Source organism: Mchenga conophoros, linkage group LG13 (genome assembly GCF_057382185.1).
Source record: "Mchenga conophoros isolate Kocher_MC1m ecotype Shallow Benthic linkage group LG13, M_conophoros_male_GT1.1, whole genome shotgun sequence".
In the NCBI taxonomy this organism is placed as follows: Eukaryota; Metazoa; Chordata; class Actinopteri; order Cichliformes; family Cichlidae; genus Mchenga; species Mchenga conophoros.
The window spans coordinates 5,602,788-5,624,952 of NC_140538.1; the positions used below are offsets into that span (position 1 = coordinate 5,602,788).

Here is a 22,165-nt window from a genome sequence, read left to right on the forward strand (position 1 = left end):
GATAATAATGATAATAATAATAATAATGATAATAATGGATTGGATTTATATAGCGCTTTTCAAGGCACCCAAAGCGCTTTACAATACCACTATTCAATGAGATAGTCTGTCTTTCGAGTTCAGCCATTTTGTTCATTTTAACCTGTATTATAGTTGAATCAGTTCTGTGATTGCTGCTAGTTATATGGTTAGTAATATTAGTTATATCCTATTTTAGTATTGTACATTTTGTTAGAGACACCTCTTCAGCTGCTTGTTAATGCAGTTGAAGAGGTGTAGCCTTTTTTCCTGTCTCCTTCTAATCTCCCAACTAGTCATGGCAGATGCCTGCCCTCCCCGTGCCTGGTTCTTCTGGAGGTTTCTTCCTGTTAAAAGGGAGTTTTCCTTCCCGCTGTCGCCAAAGTGCTTGCTTATACGAGTCAGATGTAGTTGGGGTTCCTTTTTAATAGTTTAGTTAGGGTCTTTAACTTACAATATAAAGTAACTTTTGCACCATTTGCAAAAAATTAATTGAATTGAATTAATGCCAGTATCTGAGTGGACAATCACATGGCAGCAACTCAGTGCATTTAAGCATGTAGACATGATCACGATAAACTGCTGAAGTTTAAACCGAGCATCACAATGAGGAAGAAAGATGACTTAAGCGAAGTTTTGGTACCAGACGGGCTGTTCTGGCTATTTCAGAAACTGCTGATCTACTGGGATTTTCCCACGCAACCATCTCTGGAGTTTACAGAGAATGTTCCAAATAAGCGAAAATAGCGACAGTGAGCGGCACTTCTCTGGCAAAAATGTCTTGTTTATGCCAGAGGTCAGAGGAAAGAGGCCAGACTGTTTCAAGATGACAGGAAGGCAACAGTAGCTCAAATGAGCGTTAGTTACAACTAAGGTGTGCAGAAAAACATTTCTGTAAGCACAACACATTGATTCTTGAAGCAGATGAGCTGCTGCAGCAGAAGACCACACCAGATGCCTCGCCTGTCATTTAATAACAGGAAGCTGAGGCTACAGTTCACGCCGAAATTGTAGAAAATAAAATTTTAGTCTGATGTGTCTCTTATGTTGTGTTGCCACATTGGGGCGGTGGGGTCAGAATTTGGTGTGAAGAACATGAAAGCGCGGATGAACTGTGCCTTGTGTAGTGTAATGGGGTGAGGGATATCTTCTTGGCCCTTTAGCACCAACTGAGCATACTTGAGTATTGTTGCGGACAGTTTCCATCCCTTCATGACCACAGTGTACCCATCTTCTTATGGTTGTTTCCAGTAGATCACATGTTTCAAAGCTCAATAATCTCACAAATCATTTCTTGAACATAACAATGAGTTCACTGTAGTCAAATGGCCTCCATAGTCACCAGATCTCCATCCAATAGCATGTTTGGAATGTGGTGGAATGAGAGATTCACATTGTGGATGTGCAGCCGACAAATCTGCAGCAACCTCTGTGTGATGCTATCACGCCAGTATGGACCAAAATTTCTCAGGAATGTATCCAACACTTGTTAAATCTGTCCTGTAGAATAGCAGATAGCTATTGCTATCTTCTATCTGGATAGCTTAAATCAGCGGTCTCGAACTCCAAACCTCAAGGGCCGGTGTCCTGCAGGTTTTAGATGTGTCCTTGATCCAACACAGCTGATTTAAATGGCTAAATTAGCTCCTCAACGTGTCTTGAAGTTTTCCAGAGGCCTGGTAACGAACTAATAATTTGATTCAGGTGTGTTGACCCAGGGTGAGATCTCAAATCTGCAGGACACTGGCCCTCGAGGCCTGGAGTTCTAGACCCCTTGCTTAAATGAAATTGACAAACAAATGTGCCTCTTTTGGACAGTATCACAGTAGGGAAGTTAGAGGAAATCTGGGAAACATTACATCCAAATAAAAGACAATGGGATAATAAATCTATTAATTATTAAATGCAATAAATGAAGTTTATTAAGTTAATTAATAATTAATATGCTATTAACTTAGGAACGTGAATATGAATACGTCAAAACAACTAATGCTACTCAGTCGTTTACAGTGTAGCATTTGATCGAAATTGCTTGCCCTGATGCTAAAAAGGAACACCATCCACAAGATGTAATAACATTGCTCTTTCTGGATCATCTTTTTCTATAGTTCTAGACTCTTTCCACACCACAGTCAAATTCCTACTCGGACCACTCATTCCACTTGTTCGGTGCACCCTCTTACATTTGCACATGCTCTCCTGCACATGTGCCTTTTTATCTGTGTCAAAACAGCTTGTCTTCAATTTGAGTGACGATTATATTGTTGTCTCCCAATTGATCACATTCCTGTCCTGATGCAACACTTGGTCATCACAAAATCTTGTTTTGAACTCTGCTGTTGGGTGTCTGGGTCAAACCTCAAGACCCAGATCTTTTACTAGTAGCGATTATTGCACATGCACAAAAACAAGTAGTAAAGATATGACAATCTGAGAGGAATCCAAAAAAATAAGCAGTAGTAGTAACTGAAATTAGGTAAGTTGTTTTCTTTTATAATAGGTAATTAGATAAGGGGGTTTTTTTTCTTATGAAGAATTTGCAAGTTTTAAATTCTGCTTAAAAGTAATAAAACTCCATCCTTAATATCTAACTTAAGTATTTGAGTGCTACTCTGTCACATATGGCATGGTTGCTTATTTAAAGTATAGTTGCAAAACCTAATATTCACACTCACTGACATCAATATTATAGTTTTTCAAATTAATCCTCAAGTTTATGGCCTTTAATATCCTCCCAGCCTGATGTGCCTCTCATGCAGTGATTCCACAAAGAGAAAATATACAGTGGCAACAGTCTGTGTGTGTTTGTATGTTTGACCAGATGTGTGTTTGGAACATATAGTCACACAGATGAGGAGATGGAGGGATGGAAGGATGGGGGTAAGAGAGTTGGGAGAGAAGGGTTAGCTGTCATAGAGCATAGGCCCTGCCGCTGGGGACGTAATGGAAAAATCACTCAAGATTACCATGAAACACAGGAAATGCTCTCAATTGGGCCTGATTGCCGTGTGTGTGTGTGTGTGTGTGTGTGTGTGTGTGTGTGTGTGTGTGTGTGTGTGTGTGTGCGTGCGTGCATGCGTGAGTGTGTGTGTGTGAACTCCAAATAGAGCCCCTGACAGTGTGAGCAGAGCAGCTCCTGTTTATTGGCACAACTTTTTGAGCATTATTGCAGCTCCTCTAAAAGAAACTACAGCTGTGAATTCCCTGCAGAAAGAAAATGACTTGATACTGATTTGGATACAATAAGATACAATCTTCTACAAAATTCCATCCCAGGAGATTCTATGAAGTAAAATTTCAGTTTTTCGTAATGCTTTATTCATTAGAAATGAATAAATAAATAAATATAATAAATAATAGTTTGTATTTGAACATTTGAGTAAAAGCTCACCTGCTGCCTAAAGTAAGAATTTTGTTTATTGACCTCAGAGTTTGCAAAGGGATAATATCATAGATGTTGATTTTTGGATCCAGTGCACTGAATGCATATTATCAAACAGACGGAGGTACCTGAATACAAAAACGTTAATATTGAACCTTCATGTAGATCCCTTTTTATCTTCCCTTTTTATTGAATCATCATTGGCGGCTTACATGTTGGTCCTGCTTTGTATTTCTGTCATTGGGCAGTGTGATATGGAGCAACCTTATTTCTAAAGATGTATACCTTTAAGTCGCAATGCAACTTAAATGTCTGCAAACACGTTTATATTTGCTTCAATACGGAGCTTTGGAGATTGGAGACATTAAACACAATCTCTGCGAGCTACCCTGAAGTGTCCGTTTGAGTAGCTGTAGTGTTTTGCACTTCTGTCTTGGCTTTATTCTTTTTTTTACTACCTTGCATGCACTGACCCCCTCCCCACCTTCCGCACCGTTTGATTCAATCGACTTTGAAGCTGCGAAACTCAAACAATTAGATTTGTATATCTCGTACACCCTGACCATCTACTGATGATACATTTTATCATTTGCTTTCATTGGACTTAATAAAAGACTGAAATACAAGCCATCGTACTTAAGCATTAACTGAATGTTAGACTCTGATACTGCAACCTTTGATCCTGAATCTTTATGACATAAGTTAATAATGCTTTATGGTTTTGATTATTGTGTTGTTTGAACACAACGAACATGTTTTTCAGACTTGATATTAAGGAGCACACTGTACGAATGAAACGAGCAAACCATAGCATTTATTAGTAAAGTAATAAAGACATGTTAATGTGAAATCTCTATTGAAAGTTGTTCCTGCAAATAAAAAACTAATACATTTATAGGCTGTACTGATCGTTAATCTTAATAAAGAAGTTGGTTCAAAGCCCAGAGACCTTTTTTATTTTTTCATTCCGATCCAGGCTGCCGTGCATCCATTGACTGTCATAACACCATAATCCTACCAATTATTAACAGAAAGACTTCATCACTTGTGATAATAGCAGTGAAGATTTGTGCAGAGAATCTAAGTTTGATGATGAAAACGGATTCTTAATCTACAGTATATTAATTAAAGACATAACTATACTCACAAAGATTATATAAATTTTGTCTGTTTTCTGGTTTGCAACATAGATTATTAGCTCTTGTTTACACCCACTTCTGAGCCCACAAAGCATTTTCACATTAATAAATATCATTCCATTAGTGCTGCTGAACACCTGCAGCCACTTAATATTGAATTTCCTGCACCGAGGTGATGTGTAATACAAAGATTAACGTCAGCGTGCCTTTAAATTCAATCAAAAATGCATTAAATTCATATGTGATTTTTGTACCTTTCCACAGGCAGCGCAGAATTAATGTGCAGGGAGTCGCCTTGGGGTGAGATATGCAAACAGGCAGCCGGGGGGGTCGCAGTTGTAATTTTTCATCTGGGAAAGTACAGAACAAGTGCTGCTCTTTGCTGTGCCAGTGTGCCTTTTGGCAAGGCACAGCGTCCAGCTCTTCAGCGGGACAAAACCATGGTTGTTCTGGGCAGCTCAGCTCGGATTGATGAGAGTTTAGGGTTTCCAGTGGATTTCAGAGAAATGAAAGCAAACATTCATCAACAACAAAAAGCACAAAAAAATTGATTTCTTGGCAGGCGAAGCTGAATGTTCTTTAATCACCGAATGAATGTGAAAACAGCGCAACATTAAACATCATCTTCTCGTGCACTACATTCCCCTCCTCAATTGAAAATCACTCCAACTTGAAAAAAAGCACGAAAACGTTCAGTATTTTTTGTGACCTGAGCCTGACTCCAAGTGTAACTGTTATGCAAAAACGTGGTCAAACCCAGCTGTCAGGCTTTGCTGCATCTAACATGTCACGCTAGTTTTCCCATTAGCATAGCATTCGCGGCTTAACTTTGCACGAGATCCAGATGCATCTCCTAACTGCTCGGACCTGTTAGATGACTGCGAAATACATCACATGACAAAAAATTATATAAGTGTAGTTATGAAATATAATGGACAGGAACCAGATAGACATTTTTAGCATATCTGAATTTTTCGTAGGGTTTTTTTTTTAACGCTCCGTCAGACAAAAACACGGTGTGACAGAAAAGAACAAACTTTTCAACAGCACGGGATTGTGCAACTCCCTTTTTTATTTTTGGAGCTTACAAAAACAGAACACTTGCATAAGCTCTCGACCTGAAGCACGCACGCTCCGTCTCCTTTTTGGCTTGTCAGGGCGACTGTATTTATGAAAACACCTCGGGCTGAATGGCTGCAGTGGCTGCATCGAGGACATGTTGACATTTTTGTAGCGATCAACCATCAAGCCCAGAGCGGCTGCATTCATGACCAACCTTGTCATCTTTCAACACTGCTGCTCTTATCTCTGTGACTCTCATTTTCTCTCTTTTGCCTTTACGTGCTTCTCCTGTTCAACCCTTAACTTTCTCTCTTTGCCCCCCGTCCTCCTGCCGTTCCCTGTATTATTTTTTCTTGTGACTATAAAACTGTGGCTATATCTTTGATTTCTCAAATATATACTCTTGTGTGAAATAAAGTGCATGATATAACTGTAGCTTTAACTAACATGTTTGCTTTCCGAGTCATTGCAAACAAATATTTTCTTCCCCTGTTCCTGAAAAGCTTTTACTATGCCTATATTTGACTCATCTTTCTGAATATGGAAACACGCTGTAGCTATACAACACAGATGTCTGTCATTATTTATCCGTACAACCTCTCCGCTCTGCAGAGACTTGAAGCTGGACAATATACTGTTGGATGCTGAGGGTCACTGTAAGCTGGCAGACTTTGGGATGTGCAAGGAAGGAATTCTCAATGGAGTCACCACCACCACCTTCTGTGGGACACCGGACTACATAGCACCTGAGGTAACCCCAGAAACACTCAAACAATGCATAAACAGAGCAACAGACATAACATCTTCTTAACACTTGAGTTTGTCACTTGAGTATTAAACACTAAGCTGTGATTAGACAGGTATTTTTATAACCAAGCACGCCATCCCTGACAGTTTATTAAGATAGACTAAATAGGGGGACCAATGCTCGTCTTCATAAACTGTATATAAAAGCAATTTGGGCTTGAGAGGAGTATTTCTGTTTTTTTTTTTTTTAGATCCTCCAGGAGCTGGATTATGGTCCTTCAGTGGACTGGTGGGCGCTAGGGGTGCTGATGTACGAGATGATGGCAGGACAGCCACCGTTTGAGGCCGATAACGAAGACGACCTGTTTGAGTCCATCCTCCACGATGACGTGCTCTATCCGGTCTGGCTCAGCAAGGAGGCCGTGTCCATTCTAAGAGCGGTCAGTTAGTTGTGGCACTGTGTTGTTTGCGCTGTTGTCGACATCCAGCAAATGAGTTATTTAAGTAGTTTCGTACAGATTAAATAGAAACAGTTCACCTACACCAAGGGTGTCCAACTCCAGGCTTCGAGAGTCGGTGTGCTGCAGGTTTTAGATGTGTCCTTGATCCAACACAGCTGATTTAAATGACTAAATTACCTCTTCAACATGTCTTGAAGTTCTCCAGAAGCCTGGTAATGAACTGATCATTTGATTCAGGTATGTTGACCCAGGGTGAGATCTAAAACCTGCAGGACACCGGCCCTCGAGGCCTGGAGTTGGACACTCCTGACTTACGCAGTCTGCTATGTGGATAATGCGGCGTCCAGACTTTGGGGATTATTCTGAAGATTCTGAACCAATTTTAGATTCCACAAAGACAGAAAGAAATGGTTTCCACATATCGTGATAATTCCAGTGGTGACATTTTTGGATATTTAGTAAGAACACAAATGAACATAATCAAATCACCCTTTTTACTACTGTCTTCTGAGTCTTTCATGATTTTTCTTGTGTTTTTCCTTATGCTACATAAGATATATAATTAGATCTTGTGTATATCTTATATAATTCTTACTTTTTGTTTGCTTGTTTTAGCACTAAAACTTTCACTTTATAAAGGATTCAAGTAGAGTGTATCACAATTGTCCTCGTGTTTCCCTGCTTTTGTCTCTTTTTCACATGTGAGTGAGGATGCTGCTTTTTTCTCAGTGTCATTTGTTGATCCATGTTTCCTGTTCCTCCACTAAAGCAACATAAGATAATTCCCTCTCTATTACTTTTGTCTCTGTGTGTTACTGGTTGTGTGTGCAGCACCACTTGTCCATTTGTGTATTTGTTCATCCAGTTTTTCCATCACAAGCTTTGCGTTTACCTTGGCTGTGGGTACAGTTTGACTGCAAAGCCTTGTGGGAAAGTGTGTGTTTATGTTGGACAGTGTCTTGGACTCTGACCGGTCACTTGACCGGTGCTATGGGCTCTGATTGGACATGTCATCCAGCTGAAGGACTTCAAGTCACATGAACAGCTTGTGCGCTACTGCCCCACTAGTTTTTAATTAACATACATGCGAAATATCCTGAAGGCATTTTAATAAAAAGCAATGGCTCTTATGTATCGTTTATACGAATAAGCAACTAATAGTCCCAGAATTTCCCCTTTTCTGCTTGAAAATATGGTGATTCTTCACATGCTGTTTTAGAAACCTTTGGATCTGAACCCATCCTGAGCCCTTTTTTTGCCTTTATACGTAAAAGATTGCATTAGAAAAAGAGCAAACTGTAATGCCAAAAATTAATTTCAGGTAGGAACACAATATTAGAAGAAGATTATTTCCATCAGTGGTAATTTATATTTGGTAGTGTGTTCTGGGGAGCAGCAGCAAGACCCTGAAGAGTCAGAAAAAAATGAAAGATTTTTAATTTTACTTTCTGTTCTGAAACAAAACTTTGTCTTTTTTAGATGTTTGGTGTTTTTGGCCTTATTGTGCGAATCTTCCTCTGACTCAGTCTGAGATCTCTGAAAATGATACCTGTTAATTGCTTCTTACAAGACTAGAATCAGGAAATGAAATAGAAATGAATAGTGAAACAGACTTAAAACCCTGTCTTAGTTTTTTCTTTCCTTCACAAAGACATTCTTGTTCAGCAGTGAATCTCCCTCTTTAAATCATATCCTTTAAAATGTTCTCACTCTTTTTCTTTTCGTCTTTGTTTCTCCTCTTTCTCTCTGGCACTTGTCAGTTTATGACTAAGAGCCCTAACAAGCGTCTGGGCTGCGTGATGGCTCAGGGTCTGGAGGAGGCCATTAAACTCCACCCGTTCTTTAGAGAGATTGACTGGACGCTGCTGGAGCAGAGGAAGATCAGACCACCGTTCAAACCTCGCATCGTGAGTACACACACGCTAAGTAACTAAGCAACTGTGGGGGAAAGCATCTGTAGACTGTTTGCAGAGGATGATGCAAAAATGTGAAGATTATTACTATTCTGTTCAAAGGTAGAGAGAAGAAGTTAAAGTTAAGCCTTTGTTGCAAAAATGCAATTTCTTTGAATGACCAAACACTGATCTTACTTGTTGAAGACTGCTGACACTGCTGCACACCCAGTTACTTCATGTCCAAAGGCTAAATCCACCAAAAGAAGACCTTATCTCTTCTTCCTTTCCTTCCAGAAAACCAAAAGGGACGTCAATAACTTTGACCAGGACTTCACCCGTGAGGAACCCGTTCTGACGCCTGTTGAAGAGAGCATCATCAAGCAGATCAACCAAGACGAGTTCAAAGGATTCTCCTATTTTGGCGATGAGACCAAAGCCTAGACACGTACATGCCGATTTGTAACATTAACCACAAACACCACACCACACCTGAAAAACTTTCAAAGACACCGTATTTAAAGAAACACGGCCTCCTGAGCTGTTCCAGGTTCTGACCACTCCAGGAAATATACTAGACCATTTGTATTACTCATTATGGTTTCTGTGCTCTTGTCGTTTGTCCATTTGTGCATATCCCATGGACCTCAAGCAGCATGCAAGTTCAGGTCAGTTACTGTAAGAAATGACCCGATGCTCCTTCGGCTGGTTCGGATGTGTTGTAAAAGCAGGCAGCGCGGCGGACAAAACCAAACTGAAGTAGATACAAAGGCAAGGTCATGTTCTCTGTGTGTGAGAGTGAGAGAGAAATAAGATCATGTGTGTACAAGTGTGCATGCATGTGTTGTTGCACACCTCTTCTAGAGAGAGAGTCGTTTCTTTACATGATGTGCTGCGTCCTGTGTCTCAGTGTTTAAACAGTGTTTTTCCTTCCTACGTGTATGTAAATGAAAAAAAAAAATCATTGAACCAATGATTGTATTTAAACAAGAAATATCTTGAAAACTGTTTTATTCGTTATGGAAAGAAGTGTGGAAAGGAGGTGTGAGAAATCAGAGATTTTTCTGACGTTAAAAGTTTAGTCTCAGTATTCGTCAGTGCGTCATTACCTTAAATAATAACTCGAGAAGAGGCATCACTGGAGTGACACTTTGGCATTTTAAATTTGAGTTTAGCATTATGTCAGTAGTTCTGCTGTGCTCCGTTACTAACTTTCTTTTAGCTTCTCAACATCGACATTCCAGTTCCTCGTTAAAAAATACAAACAAAAACAAATGGTACTACTGTAGCTTACTACTGGGAGTGTCCATTATGGGGATGAGGTTTGCTTACAGTGTTAACAAGCTGTTTTGCATATAACACGATACTTGACACGGAGACACTAGTCTAGTAAAGCCAAATAACAAGCTGGAACAAGCTGAATCGGAAACGTCCGAGGTGCCCTTTAAAAACACGATTCATTTTAGCTGAAGTGCTTGTTACTGACTCTCTCGATGCACCTTGTGGAGCGAAATCTTCCTGGGTCAGCTCCTTAAACACCTTTTTGACCAGTTTATCCTTGAAATGCCTTGTGTGCGCGCGTGTGTGTACAGTAACTGTGTTACCAGTGAATGTACTGGACCTACTGTCTCTAACATGACAAACCAAACCCCCGTGATTCCACAGGAAAGTCGAGGATCGTACACAGAGGAGAATGTGTTCAACTGAATGTATTTGCTCTGCAGTGTGTGTGTGTGTGTGTGTGTGTGTACATACGAGGAGAGCCCGTTTTCCCATCAAGTTGTACTTTTTTTTTTTAATTTGATACATTTCTTTTGGTTTTTGTTGAGTAGTTTTTACTGGATTGTCTTGTTCTTTTTGTGTTTTTAGAAATCTTTAAATTTCATGTTGTAGATTTCAGTGAAACTCACGTGATCAGACCCTCCTCTTCCTCCCCTCTCTTGTACGGCCTAAACATGGAAGTAAAATAAGCTTCAAATAAGGAAGAAATTGGACCGATTTTGCTCCATGTTCCAGGTTGATACCTTTATAGGGAGCTGAAAAGAATCCAGAAATGTTAAAGAAAACTCCATGTGCAATACTCTGAAATAGGAGTTTTGGGGGGTTTTCTATCTTTTTTGCTCTTTTTTCTTCCGTTGTTCCTGCATTTGAAGAGAAGTACAGTAGGTTCAGCTCACAGAGAGAAGTGACAAGTATTCACCACGTTCTCTCAGAAACCATCAAATAAGCATTTCAGCACCATTTCTCTCACATTCATATGTAATTGCCACACACTGATGAAAGATATTTGCCAAAAATTAATATTGTCAAGAGCAGCCAGCGCAGAAAGTAGCGTGCTATTATAAGAAAAACAATGGCTACACTTTAAAGTAGATTGAAGCTTTCAATGTAAGCCTTCAGATCCTATAAAAAATAATCATTTATGTAAACATATCAATAAGTGCCCCTGAGGGCATATTTAACAGAAATTATGATGATAAGGGCACTAATAAACACAAACATGACCGTAAGTTTACTGGGAGCCTATTTAATAGACTAATACCTAAAGCGTATGTGCTCTTTAATTTCCTTGTACTTTTTCAGAAAGAACTGTGTAAATAATGGTCACAGTTCCCAAATAGCTAAACAGGAAGTAGTCTCTGTACCGCGATGGGCTCATGCACCACTAGTTGGAGCAAATCTAAACTCTCCTTGATGCTCAAACACAAGTGCACGTTTCATGTTGAGCTGCTATGTGAGTAAATGTGCAAACTTCAAATTCAATTTTAAGGAAATGTGCAACACTGGAGTGCTTGGAGGTCACAGGAGTTGGTATTCTTAACCTGTCCCATGCAGGTTGTGGACATCAACACCTTTCTTAACTCGTCATGGTGACCATTTAGTTTGGTCATTTGTAGTTTTAATTCTTACTTAGAATGATTCTTACAAAACAAATAAATGACAAAATTAATCGAACGGTGTGAGGGATGCTGGGCTGTTAACTTAAAGCCTGTCTGACAGGGGCAGCCTCCACCCATATGTGTGACACCCCATCACGAAGAGGCAACAACAGCTCCAGTAGGAGAGGACATAGACCAACACGGTAGCCACAAGGGAGACAACATCCCGGTTCTGTGCTGAGAAATCCTTGGTTATCTGGGGGCAGAAGCAGTTGCAGGTAATCTGTTAAAATATCTGGAACATGTTAGATCTTCTTGACAGATCATGGGGCACACAGCCTCAGAGCAGGAAGGTCCCAGGTTCAAATCCACCATCTGGCTATGGCTTTTCTGGGTGGAGTTTGCATGTTCTTCCTGCATCTGCATGGGTTCGCTCCAGGTACTTCTTCCAACCGTCCAAAGACATGCAGATAGTAGATGTTAGGTGAACTGGTGATTCTAAATTGGCCGTAGGTGTGGATGTCTACGTGTTAGCCCTGTCCAAAATGCCAATTTCATCCTATGGCAGCTGGGATAGGCTCCAGCTCGCCTTGACCCTGAATTGGATGGATGATGCTGGCCAAAGACTTTGATTTTGAATTAGACAAGGACAAAACTACTGCACTGGCACTGATGGGTTGCATTTAATTTACAACTCACAAAATAACAACTTAAAATCAATAACAGCTGATTATCATGTTTTTGTATTTGTTGAAACAAACAGAAAGAAAATGCAGTTACAATTAAAATCCGATTCATCTCCACGTTTTAGCTGCCTAACCTCAAGATATCACCCTGAAATTACAGGGATACACGATGAGTGTTTTTCAGACACGCCATTCTCAGATCTGAAGATTTTGAGTGCTGTGTGTAAAAAAGCATTATGATTGGAGCAAGACTGGTCCCGGTAATACACCAGAGCTGCTTGTGTCCACTGAGCACAATACTTCCACCAGACATGTAGCAGCACATTTCAGAAGTATCTCAGAAGCTACTTTTGGTCCCTTTAAGGTAGCACAGAGTAGAGGAAGAAGGCAGGGTGTCAGGGATGTTAACGGCATAGAATAAATGTTCAATTTCCAAAATGATTCCCCATCCATTCCCATAAAGCCTCTGCTTACGAAGTGCTCAAACATTTCAAGGGTGATACTGCATTTTTTGGACCGGTACCAGCGCCAGTCAGTTAAAGCTGAACAAACTGTGTGATGACAGCATTTATAAATGTCATCAAGCATCTTTTATGCTTTTTCTTTTTATTGTGTAAAAGAAAGAAATCTGACAACATACAGCTGTGATTGGCTAATATCAGCCAAAAGATGACAACATAAGACCGTTACTGCGAAACTGGTTTCAAATCGTGCTAAAACAGTTACATATGTGGTAATTTGTGGGAGTTGTGATCTAATTTTATTCACATGCAGATAACATTTAAATGAGCTTTCATTAAAGTCCAAGAATAGCACAACAAGCAGCACCGTTCATGTAGCAGTAAAACCCATGCTGTAGCAGCAGTTTAAAGAGCTGAAGATGCGTTACTGTAAATACAGCGGATCTATCGATTAACGTTGTCCAACTTTTCTTCTTCTCTCGTGTCTCCTGTTGCTTTAGTCTTTCATTTGAAAAAAAAAAAGTCAAACTATTTGTCCCACTACAACTAGAAAGGGATGCCTAGTCCTCCATGTTAAATGCCAAATGCCATTTCCAACAAAAACATCCTTCATGTAGGAAGCTCATCTTCACTCGTTGTCACATCAGCGATGGAGGCGGTTGGAGATAAATGTAAAACAAGGAGGCACGATGTTGATTTCAAACAGTGGATACAGTATTATGATGCATACAGTGTCAAACGTTCATCTTCCCGCAGAGTGTTACTGTATGTTTATGCGGTTTGTTCGCAGTCCCTGTATTTGTGAAGCTCTGTCTGTACATTTTGTTCATTGATGAATTATTTCCATGCCCTTCATGTGTGTTTATGTTGATTTTTTCTTTTCGCCCTTTTGCGCTACGTGCCAAATGTACTGTATTTTAAAAGGATGTGAAGGTGTATTTTAATTTTTTTGAAATGAATTAAATATCATGATGTCAAAGAGAGACGGCTGTTTGTTTGGTGTATCATTTCAGCTCCTATGATTTTTAATGCTCACTTTGCACTGATTTCAGATGTGTCAAAAAAAACAGATGAAAATATGTTTTATAATTTGCTCCCCATATTACATCACAGTGAGCAAAAAGCAGAAGCTACTGTATGTGTATCTTTTCCATCTGAAATATTTGAGATGTTGACTCAGGAGGACAATGTTAAACACACAAAGCATGTGTTTCTGAACAATGCGGTGCAACCTGCTCTTAAAACGACAGCTCATCTTTGATGTTTCGCTGAGAATAGCAACAATAGCTGTGACGCAGGCTGTTTATTGCTGTCTACTTTGGTTTTTAGTTGTACACCTTACATATCATAATTAGAAAAAGTGAATATTTAAAGCCAACTCTTGGTCTGTTCTGCAGGTGCTTACACATAAACACAAATTGATACAGTTGTGTTACATCTACACCTGACAACCTGCAGCATAGATAGAAATCTGTTTTCTAGTTCAGCGGACAATGCCAGTAAATGACTCCCAAACGGCAACCGCCAGAAAAGTGCAAATGGTGAACTTGTATGGACTTTAATGGTAAAAATTTTCATGATAAGAGATTCAATATAGAAAATCTAAGTTTTACGTAAAACCCAGAACAAGATTTCCATTTTAACTGAGGCTAAAAGCAGGGCAGCAGGCTGTTTTCATTATTCTATTAAAGAATGAGTGGAAGAAATGAGTTTGGATGAATATACTTTCCATGTTTTTGACATTTTTTGAACGTTCTGGAGCGTCGCCGATGGAAACACTGCTGTGAAGACTGACAGCAGATCAGTGATAAGAAAGGCAAAGAGAAGACGACACGCGAGGCTGCTTCTCGTGCACGGGCCTCGGGACTGACTCCTGTCCTACTTAATCCAACTTAAAACTCTAGTAAAAACATTTAGTACATTTTATACTTTTCAAGTTAACTAAGACCACAGGTCATTCAATGACGTTAGGCTGACGTTTCATGCCGCGGCATTTTAATCTGACGCAAGACACTGAAAATGTCAAGAATTCCATGGTTGGAAGTTGGAACCATGGAATGTGTATATATATATATGTGTGTGTGTGTGTGTGTGTGTGTGTGTGTGTGTGTGTGTGTGTGTGTGTGTGTGTGTGTGTGTGTAAATAAACGTATATAAATTTGGAAACTGGAAATTGTCGTTGGCGTCTGTATTAAAACTAACCGCCAAAGTAACTCAAAAGTAATTTAACAGGTTGTGTAACAGTACTTACAGTACTACAAACTACAACACTATAGATTTTGGTTGTATTGTGCAATGGTGACATTAGTGTGTTTCAAACAACAGATTGTAGATGTATCATAGTCATGACACACCTATGACATGCAGACTATGACCATGACATCACTCACTGGTTTTGAATTCCACATTTTAAAGTTTCAACAATAGCATTTTGAGTGTCGTCGTGTTTTTTGAGCGAGTGTGGAGACGGTGGAATAATCACCGCGGCCGTCGCCCTGATTCCAGTATCCAGATGCATCCAGTTGTTAAATAAAGAAAATCATCCCACTCTGTGGAGGCTTTTCACCACTAGAAAAGCAGAAATGGTCAAAAAAAATGAGTTACCTGACTCAAAATCTGAATTTACTGACCAAGGGTCTCAAAATGTCAATTCACTTTCAAGTAAGACATAATTTTACTGAACTTGGAGGTTGAGCGTTACCTGATTAGGATTTCCTAAGTTTAATACATGAACTATAAATGATGGGCAAACTCTGGCAAACTTAAGACTGTTTTTTAAACTTCTTAGTCTAAGTTGACACAGCATTTCCTCCAGTAAAAGTTTAGTTTCTCCTAGAAAGGTCGCACGAGTAGTTAAACTGTGCCTTTAAAGGAGCAGAACTAGGATACACTGTTAAAGAGTTAAAACTCACTTTTGAGACAATCTGATCCTGTGTGTTTATGGCATAAAGATAAATTCTCAGAACAGTCGTAATCATGGTTTCATGTAAAGCTTCATAAGCTTACATTAAAGTGAGAGGTGACTACATTATACTTCTAGTCTGGTTACTGTAGGCTAGTTTTTAGGCCAAAAAGCGACTTTATCTACAGATTGTCCGCACTGAAGCTTTATAACGTCCTCACCTGTAGGAACAAGATCAACCTGCACAAAACAGGTAAGGAGCTCAGCGGCCACAGTGGGAGGGGCGGGGCTGAATAAAGGGGCGGGGTGGTCTCCCGGTGGCATTTCCAGCCAATCAGCTGTTCGGGACTGAGCTTCAGCTGAGCCTCAGGTCAGAGGCAGAGCAGCTCTGGGAGTTTGCATATCAGCAAGCGAAGAAAAGTTTTGACAAGCGGACCTGCGGGCGGCTTCTGTCAGCAGCAGCAGCTCAGCGTTCAGCCTGTGTGGAGTCTTTTCTCAGCGGGTGAGAGGTTGTACAATCCTCGGCAGTGTTCTGAGACTGTACGGCCCCAATCCCCCAGCTCAATCACCGCCAGCCGGGACTAACTGAACGCTTCACAGGTTTAATGACTTCATCTGTCAGCGGGCTCCTTGTGACCTGCGCACTTCGGTCTTAAACCTGCTTTTTTTAAATATAATTTTGTTTTAACTCTAAAGTTGGACTTTACTCAAGACTGTCGTGGAAACAGCATTGCGAAAATATGACAGCCGAAAAGGAGAAAAAGAGGTAAGAGATACTGGATTCACTCCTCTCCTTCAGCCTCTCTGCGGTTTTAATTGCCTTCCGCTTGGATGTGACTTTATTAATTCGCGGATTTAATAACAGAGGCTGTTTATTTAGTGCAGAAATTGCCTGACAGTTGGCTGCTGTGGCACAGAGAGGGACCTGTTGCTGCAGTGCTGCATGTGACTTGGCCTAGCTTTGCGCTCTCTGCTTGTTTGGAAGGCAGCGACAGGCGGTGGTTTCACACAGCTTTAATCTTAGCATTGCATTAATTCTGATGCACCGGGGCTGGAAGGCAAGTGGCCGGTTTAGCCTGTAACTGAACCGAGCGTTTGTTTTGGAAATGAGCTGATTTGGGTTTCACTGCGAGAAGCCGCAGTCACATTGAATTGTGCATATTTTAAAACCCCGAATGAACTTTAAAGGACTTTAAAATACTTTCTAAATATATTCAAATTTGAAATTTAATACAATTTCTGATCTGCTTCTCGCTCATTCTAAGGTTAAACCCCACTACTGACTAATTTCCACATTAAGTGGTCCTGTAAACAAACCATTAACTTTTAAAAAAGGATGTGTGTAAATACCTCTATGCACAACACTTGTAATCTTTTTAAATGGAAGTTATGAAGTTTCATATGAAGAAAATTTTTCTTGCATAATTAAACCCACATAAAACACTTTGATCCTGCACACAGGATGCAGAGCAGACACAGAGAAGGCTCAACTTGCATGCGAAGTAGCAGCTTACTATAGAAAGGTGCATGTCATTATGAATGTATAAATATTAACAAGATCTACATGGACTTTTGAACAAGTGGTAACAAGAAGAAGAAAAAAAGACACCACACTTTTTTTGTTTTTCTTTTTTTTTTTTTTTTTTAGTAAGGCAGCACTTTCTGGAGAGAATCCAAGCTCTTAACCTTTAACCTCCTTTTAACAGAAGCTGGGCATCAGTAAAGGATAATCAGTCATTACAGCAGATATCAGACTGCCTGATCAGGAAAGTTCTAGACCTGCAGATATATTGCAGTACCTTGCTCTTGCTCTAACCACCTGATGTTTAGCCAAAATCTCAAAAACTGATATTTGGCGGCATGACTGGCAGCATTCATAGAGCTGTGACATCTTTTTTTTTCTTAACTTAGTCATATCACACAGCATGATAATCTTGTCCTGTAACTAGTCAAACAGGAGATAATTGTGCATGTTTTATCTAGGTCAGTGTATCCCAGCATTGATCTGACCAGTGAAGTTGTTTATAATTTGGCTCTAATTATGTATTGTAATATTTCAGGTTTCTTCAGTTTTCCTGGCTTTATTCCCTTTTTTCTGGTTGTTAATTGTTCATCAGTAGCCATGAAGCCTCAGGCTTAGTAATAATGCTTTACTCGTCTCAGCCTGTCTTGGTTTGTGTGGTCACAACAGGCCAGTTAGCTTTAACATCTTACCTGTGGGAAATTCTAAATTAGGTTTCCTGGTTGATTCCTGGTGAGAGCGTGAAACGATGCTCAACTTAATATTTAATTAAGAGATTCCCAGAGATTTTCTGCAAATTAATCTTTCACACTACCTGGAGAAGAAAACTGATTTCAACCAGTGCAGCTGTTTTCGCTTGACACCTGCTTGTATGTCCTGTGCACCTCGGACTCTTTTCTCTGACTCTTGTCTGTCAGATCAAGCGTAAAGGTGAACAAAGCAGGGGACTAAGGCAGGATAACTGTGCCAGGGGTGAAAACATTCAGAGAAAGAGGGAGAAAATGACTTGGGGAGATGGAAAGTGAGATGAGTATAGGGCATTTCCTCTGACTGGTCAACGCCTCTGTGCTCCCACTGAAGACCTATCGGCCATTTTAGGGAAAAGGATCTCTGCAAGTGTGTCTCTGTCAGGCTGCACATGAAAAGCGTGTGTGTGTGTGTAAGTGTGTGAGAGTTCACTGGTGTTTGTCCTCTCGCTGGTGTGCTCTGTGTGTGTTTGTCTTTGTGTCACACAGTAGTATGTTGTCACTGCTGCTGCCTGGAAGTCATAATTGGTTTGATAAGTTTTGATTCATGACAGCTGCCAGTGTTTATTTGAGATCCGGTGTCTCTCACTGGTTTTATTAATAATAATCATGTGGATGTGATGAACTGACTTCTTGTCCGGCAGGTACATATTTTCTGTATCCTGATACACAAAAAGATTTCAGAAGATTTTCATCACAGAGTCACTGATTTTTCTTTATATGTTGGTGTGCGTGTCTATTTTAAAGCTACAGCTGGAACGTATTTGATTGTTTTTTTTGCTTATTGTTTTGTAAAAGCCCAACATGTTCATGGAAGAAGGAAAAATGAACTGTCAGATATCTGCAAATGGAGAAAATAATAAGTGTTTTTTAATAACTGATTAATCATTTATGTTTCTGCAGTTGGAACTTTAAAGGCAAATATTCAAAAATTTGATGGGTAACTGAAAGTTAAAAAAGAAAATGCACAAATCAGCAAACAGACTTGATGAGGGGGAAAAGTAGTGATTTCACACTGTAGTTGAACCCTCTTGTCTCCTACATGTACTATCTTGGATCTTTTGGATCAAGCTTCCACCTTATGCGGGCTTTGCCTTTTTTTTTTTTTTTTTGCTTGGAAGATGTTTTGTCAGAGAGAAAATGCATTCCCCCTTGAAGCAAAACTGAGAATGCAGTAAAGCAAAATTGGAGGAAACGGGGTACTTTTTAGGTTTTTCTACATTGCCATTACGAGTTTCGGCAAGTTAAAGCAGTCGCACAAGTTCTTAGAAAAACAGAAAAAACGTAATCAGATAAATCGGTTAATAAGAAAAAAAAAAAAAGTTCAAACTAAAGGCACAAATAAATTCAGGATAGCCTCTCAGGAGTACCTTTTCACAAGAGCCCGAAAAGAGGAGCCCGAAAATGTTACAAGAGCCTTGAACTGGGTGAAAAACATCTGATAAAGTCTGTGTGCGTAAGGCCAGCTTTGTGTCTTGTCATCCACTGAGTCAACGCTGATTTGAACTGTCACTGGGGGCAGGGATAGCTCAGTAGGTAGAGTGGTGGCCCCATGATCGGAAGGTCGGGGGTTCGACTCCACTGAACGGCTACCCTGAGGTACCCCTGAGCAAGGTACCGTCCCTTCACACTGCTCCCCGGGCGCTGCACTGGTGGCTGCCCACTGCTTCACTGGGTGAATGGGTTAAATGCAGAGGAACTATTTCCCTATGGGGACTAACAAGCTCACTTTACACTTTTACACTTTTACTGCAATCTTTTCTGAGTCTTGATGATATTAGTTGCTGGTAGAGTTACCACACCTTTCTGATTTGGAGCAAAGAAACACTTCCTGAGTTTGTATAAGCAGCCAGCAGTGCTCCCAAAACCCCAAAATGTCCTCCAGGCAAGCTGAAATTCCCAAAATAACAATGACTGCAAGGGTGTCGGCCGTACATCAGTGGGAAAGTAAAGCTCTCTCTTATTTTTGAATTGCATCTCATATTTTGTGTTATCAATAATATAAACATAATTTTCTTGCGACAATAATTTGGATTTTGTTACTTGTTGAGTTGCGATGACGATTATTACAACGCTGTAAGTCCAAGTCACCTGATCTGTTATATTCTTATGTCTGCGCCACGTTCACATCGTGAACTTTTCCTGTTATGTTAGTGTGACTACTATAATCGGCAATAAGTTCAAAATGTTCTCCATCATTTAAGCCAAAAAAATCTTCACTGTATTGCTTTGTAGCTTTCTTTTATTCATTTCTTAGACCCGAGTGTTTACATTGCTCAACTGGATTCACAAGTAATGTTACATTACTAGTATTTTTCTTGTTATGTATAACAGTGGTTGACATAGTGTACACTTGTATGTTTACTTTGGTTTGTAACAACTTCAGAAAGCCGTTACCACAACCTGACTCCGTAACACACCAGCAGTGTTTGTCACGCTACTGAATACATTGAATAGCTTCTTTTCTTTTCTCCTTTTTTTTTTTTTTACATGTTGGTCTACTGATACCAGAAATAAGTTGTGGGCTTGTGAGGAACTCCTCTCGCTTCTTTCAGCATGTGATCCCATTGGAAACAATGCTCAAAGGTCAGAGTCCAGGGCAGCTGCCAGGCAGATATACATTACATGACTGCTGAGAGATTGAGCCATTCGGGTGTATTTTCTGTCTCTTTGGAGGACATTTTACCGTTATCATAGTTGTTGGGGGTGTAGCTGTATATTCTAGCAATAACAAAATGGGCCAATTTAAATTGTGGATGTTAAAAAAATATATTAAGAACCTTATCATAGCAGTTTCTAGGTATAAAACTTTTGCATTTATTGATGAGATGATTTGGTTTTAATTCTAGGAGGAAAAACAACTAGTAGCCATGTGCATGTTAAGTCATCTTAACAAGAACCACATTTTATGGTGTCTTTGAGGTGTTTATATGACAGCTGTGGGGTTCTTTTTCTTCTAATCTCCACACCAAAACATAGCTGAATGAATTTAAGACCTTTAATGACTTTGAGTTTAGTTTCTCTTAATGACTGTTTTATAGGAGATGGTACATACTAAGCTGTCTGTCTGTAACCTTTCACTCACTCCAAAGACTCAACGGGACAATGTCTGAAAAGTTTTTCTTTTTGAGGGAATATATGCTGAGCTAGAATCACTTTATTTTATGGACCGCATGTAGCCCAGTTTAAACCTCAGACCAGTTGAACTGTAATAACTTAAAAAGAAATGCCTCCAAATTTTCCCTTTGTTTGTTTTAAGAGGTACATATGGAAAACATTGACATTTAATGAACCATCCATTTATAAAATATATGGGCCGGCTCAAATGACTTTGTAAAAACAAGTGTCATTTAAACAACTTATCGTAAATCAAAGAAGCAGATCGTCACAGCGGCCACAGGTCGTGTTTGTTTTTTCCTGTCAGGAGGCTGAAAAACTTCTGGTTTGGACGAAATTAACAAGCAACAGTTTTATGATTTGCTCCAAGTATAACCTGCAACTTGATTATTAGAGTAATATATAATGAAAAGTGTAAAATGCAGTTTTGATGCAGTGGGCTGGACTCACCTTTTGATGATCTGACATCAGGCAGTGTTAATGCTTGCTGAATAATTCTGGCAGCTTGTTTGAGCTGTCAGTGCTGCAGTGCTTTTAAGCTAGAACTGCTCACATTCATCATATTGGTCATGTTGAACCTTATCCTGAGTGGTGTTGGTGCTGTGGAGCGAGTAGTTTAAAAGCCTGATTTGTGGTTTTAATGATCTCCTAAACACACCAGTTTGGCAACATATTCTTGCTGTTGTTACATCTTTGTGTCCTGCTTTCTTATGCTCATCCACAGGAAGGAGAGGGGAGGGTGAGGGAGGTGAGCAAGTTGCCAAAGATAAGACAGAGAGCACACAAAAGGGAGGACAGAAATAATCAAGAATAATCAAGTGGATGCAAAGGTGATTATAGATGAGCGTAAATCAATGAGGCATTTAAAGACCAATGAGTAAAGTGCAGAAGGAGCAGCTGTGGCGTTGCGTCAGATTACAGAAGCCCGTCAACTCACTGCCTCCCATCCTCGCAGTGCTCCACAGTGGGCCGAGGGCTTGGTTGGCACAGAGCCTTCGTGCCTCTTTTGTGTGCTAACCTCGGGCAAACCCGGCCTCCCGACCCAAACATCACGCCACTTACAGAAGGCGTGCAACCTGCCCGCTGCAAGACAGAGGAGTGAAAGGAAAGACGGAGAGGGTGAAGCCCAAATGCTTAAAATTGGAGCTTGT

General features: G+C 40.0%; 2 protein-coding genes across 2 annotated transcripts in view; both read left to right on the forward strand.

The window, feature by feature from the left end:
* Nucleotides 1-13,710, forward strand: part of LOC146560731 (protein kinase C epsilon type-like) — a 97,953-nt gene extending 84,243 nt beyond the window's left edge. The window contains exons 12-15 of the mRNA XM_085296145.1: nt 6,214-6,352; nt 6,600-6,788; nt 8,570-8,716; nt 8,999-13,710. Of these exons, the coding sequence (XP_085152271.1) occupies nt 6,214-6,352; nt 6,600-6,788; nt 8,570-8,716; nt 8,999-9,145 (622 nt within the window). The 3' untranslated portion in view covers nt 9,146-13,710. The remainder of the gene's footprint in view (nt 1-6,213; nt 6,353-6,599; nt 6,789-8,569; nt 8,717-8,998) is intronic.
* A 2,274-nt stretch (nt 13,711-15,984) lies between these two features.
* epas1b (endothelial PAS domain protein 1b) overlaps nt 15,985-22,165 on the forward strand; it is a 48,949-nt gene continuing 42,768 nt past the window's right edge. The window contains exon 1 of the mRNA XM_085296146.1: nt 15,985-16,395. Coding sequence (XP_085152272.1) covers nt 16,370-16,395 — 26 coding nt within the window. The 5' untranslated portion in view covers nt 15,985-16,369. The remainder of the gene's footprint in view (nt 16,396-22,165) is intronic.